The sequence below is a fragment of the Lepisosteus oculatus genome, chromosome 21, assembly GCF_040954835.1.
Source record: "Lepisosteus oculatus isolate fLepOcu1 chromosome 21, fLepOcu1.hap2, whole genome shotgun sequence".
NCBI classification, from domain to species: domain Eukaryota; kingdom Metazoa; phylum Chordata; class Actinopteri; order Semionotiformes; family Lepisosteidae; genus Lepisosteus; species Lepisosteus oculatus.
This window is the reverse complement of record NC_090716.1, coordinates 16,302,952-16,306,387: the sequence shown is the minus strand read 5'-3', so window position 1 is coordinate 16,306,387 and position 3,436 is coordinate 16,302,952. Positions and strand designations below refer to the sequence as shown.

At 46.4% G+C, this 3,436-nt stretch overlaps 1 protein-coding gene across 1 annotated transcript; it reads right to left on the bottom strand.

The window, feature by feature from the left end:
• Nucleotides 1-917: 917 nt before the first annotated feature.
• LOC107075337 (interferon-induced transmembrane protein 1-like) lies at nt 918-3,218 on the bottom strand. Its single transcript, XM_015338507.2, has 2 exons — nt 2,446-3,218; nt 918-1,270 (listed from the first exon to the last, which is right to left on the bottom strand). The coding sequence occupies exons 1-2, from the start codon at nt 2,665-2,667 to the stop codon at nt 1,073-1,075; spliced, it is 420 nt and encodes a 139-aa protein (XP_015193993.1). The 5' UTR covers nt 2,668-3,218; the 3' UTR covers nt 918-1,072.
• Between the last annotated feature and the right edge of the window lie 218 nt (nt 3,219-3,436).

Sequence of the window (3,436 nt, the reverse complement as noted above, 5' to 3'; positions counted from 1 at the left end):
CACTCCTGTAATTTCAGCTTTCTCTTTATTGTTCCTTCAGCCTGGTTCTTCAATAAAACAAGTTTAAGAACTGTTGCAATGGAGCCTGTGTCCTCATTTCAAGATTAAGTAGGCAGCCTTGAGACACAGATAACCCAGCTATTACAAAACACCATCCTAAGAAAAACCTTAGGTATTTGCCGCCAGATCCCCAGTCTTTGTCCTGGGTTGCTGGAATGTCTGCAGGTTTGGGAGATCTCTGATGCATCAGCACCTTGAAGAGTGTGAACAAGTTATTCAGTTGGTCCAGTGAAACCAATAATGACCTGATGTTTGTCTCTAATGTCCTGGCAAGACTGAAAACCAGATACCCCAGCCCTCCAGGACCATGTTAATGCATTATGAGGGATTGGAGGCTTACAGTCTTGTAAAAGCCTGATGTTTGTACCACCGACACAGCTGTGCTGTAGCAACATTGATCAGGTTGGCCATTTCAAGTGGTGATCATTTTGGGTTCTACTGTAATAAGAAATGTATTATTAATTCCCCAATAACAAAGTCAAGTGGAAAGTTATTAGTACGCTTGTTTGTCCACCCCACCAGAGAGGTGACTGCTTTCTGGGCGCACAGTTCTCTTACACTGGAGTGTTCCATTTGTGCCACACTAGTGAGTGTTTCAAAGCTGATTCTGAAGAAGTCTATTAGAAAAAATATTAGTTGGCAAATCAGCTCTTACTCAAAGATCTGAGGAAAAAAATAACATTGAGTCCAGATTTTTTGCCAGTCAAAGTTTAATGCGTTCCATTTACATTTCTGACCCGTAGGCTTCATTCAACACACACACACACCAAGAGAAGAAAAACTAAATCCAAACTCAGAACCACAATTACAAGCAGATGGGGGAAAAAAAAAACAACTAAATCACATTCACAGATGGCTGCACAGGAAGAAAGTCAGACAAACTTTTCAAAGGAGACGCTACACAAAGAGCAGTACAAAAGTAGAAAACTCAAGTCTCATGTACAAAAAAAACAAAACAAAAAAGAGTCAGAACAACCGAGTACGAGTGAAGTTCTTGGAGGGGGCTAGCGCGTTAGACACCTCCCGGCTCTCTGAGGGAGGGTGGGAACGGCCGCAGCTCCATGGGGTACACTACTCCCACCGAGATGAGGATGATGAGGACCAGGACGGTGATGAGGAACAAGATCAGCGTGGTCAGGTTGAAGCAGCGGGCGGTGGACGCATACCCCCGGGCACCTTCCAGGTCCCCGAGCGCCTTCCTGTCCCTGGCCTGCAGCGGGAGACACAAACACACATCACCATCAGGAGGATGCCACGCATCTCCGTCCAGGAACGAGCCCAGTCCAGCTGCAGCCCCGTCCAGAACAGAGCAGGAAGGGTCTCCAGCAAAGCAAGAGCCTCTGCGCTGTGGGAATCTGGAGCGAGCTGTCCATCTGCGCTGATGAAAGGACGCAGGGCGAGAACCCACTCAGTGGGACTCTCGGGACCATCTGAAGCCCCAAGATTCAGCAAACACTTATGTTCTGACAAGTCCTGTGATCCGAACCTCCAATATTCCAGTGACATCTCACCGACGTCCCATGCAGTTACTCCATATTCACCACGACAAGACTGGTTCAAGGTTATTGAATGTCTGAGTGCAATCGCATTTAATGATGGGCTGCATTTCATTCGTTCCCGGTGAACAAGGAGTTGTATTTTAGAGAGACTCCCCAAGTAGGGCCCCCAGATTCTGTGGGGGAGATTACTCTGAGCTCGAAGTCTCATTGTTAGCGGTGCTCCTCTTAACCTACAGCGCTGTCGAGCACGGAAACGGGATATTTTACACCCTTCCCGAGCTTAGAACGATGGAGCCATTTACTGTTTACGGCATTTTGGGCACAACAGACGGATAGTGGGCTTCCATTGGAAGGCAATGTGTGCCGTTTCTGTGCACAGGAGCTTGACGTGTCTACATGCTTCGCTATGTGCGATCTGTTTATTTTTTTCTGTAGAAAAATTAAATCATAGCGAGTAACATTAAATCACTTATACTATTCCTGGAGTAGAAAAAAAAAACTTACTTCCAACACGCAAACTTTTTCTAGTGATAGCCTGACCAGATCCCAAATCATAAAAGAAACGAAAAGAACTGTCTGCAGTCCCTTCAAATCCCATTCTTTAAACCGGGTCTTTTTATATTAATATATATATATATTGTTTATATATATACACACAGAGAAAAGATAAGGTAGAACAATTACGGTTCACGCCACTTGAGAAACCGCTCTAAGACCCCAGAAAGGATCACTTTTTACCTGCTTTAATTTTTAACACGTATACCGCAGTAACGGGTGCTCTGGAAGGATAGAAGCGTTCAACTGTGCGCCTCGGAAATCAAGGCGCGCTGTACAAGCGAAGCGCAAACGGACTTGAACGGTAGAGAGCTCGGCTGTTCGCACTCACCTTGATCGAGTAGCAGAGAGCCGCAAATCCCAGGCAGCAATAGTTCATATAGATGGTGCTGAAGAGGGACCAAATGATGTGGTCCCGAGGCGGTTTCGCAGGGGGACCTATGGTGACCACCGCGGCATTGCTCGGCAAAGTCACGACCCGCGGCTCCTTCAGACGCTCGTAGCTGTTGCCCTGCATTGGCAAAAGTTCTGGCGAATACTTCAAGTTCTCCATGCTGGCTATCGACCCTGCCCAGTGAAGGCACCACAAACCGAGCTCGGGAAGACAGAGAACAACACCAGAGGTTGCGGAGTGTGTTCGGAATATAAAGGAAGGATGCTTTTATCCCCGAGCGCGCACGAAACCCGTTTGATCGCAGTCCCCTGTTCTCCCCAATAGGTGACGTCATTGCCTCCGCCCCAGCAGCTGGAGTCGGGCTTCTGTGATTTGCTCCCAAATAAGGAATTGAATTCCACTGATGCTGTTGCCTCCTCACATTACCTTCGGGTACCCCCTTTTCCCGAAAACCAAATTAATGCGTCGAAAGAAAAAAAAACTCCTGCTCTTCTCTTCTTTTTTTCCATGACGCCCTCACTTTGAAGAAAACCACCAAAATGCCGGAAGTTTTCATCACGGCTCACTTTTATGATTTGGAGTAATGTTGTGCAGCTATATAAAGCATAGACTTTAAATCGCATGAAGAAATCCGTAACGAGCTGAATCAGTCGGAGCTCCTAAACTGTCTGTCTCCGTTTCTAGCAGTGTTCGAGACTGCATTAGTAGCGACATTTCTGTTGCTGGTATCTTGTTTAGCGTCACTCAGCTTTGGTTTCCGAAGCCTGTAGTTCAATCTGTCAAAAACCGTGTATGCTCTTTCACATCAATGCAGAGCTACTGGGAGAGATGTTTTATTTCGAATGCGCACAGTGCGCCTCAGCAAACAATTATAAAGCACGTATTGAACACAAGACATTAGGATCCCACTATAAAACACGTTGGGTTT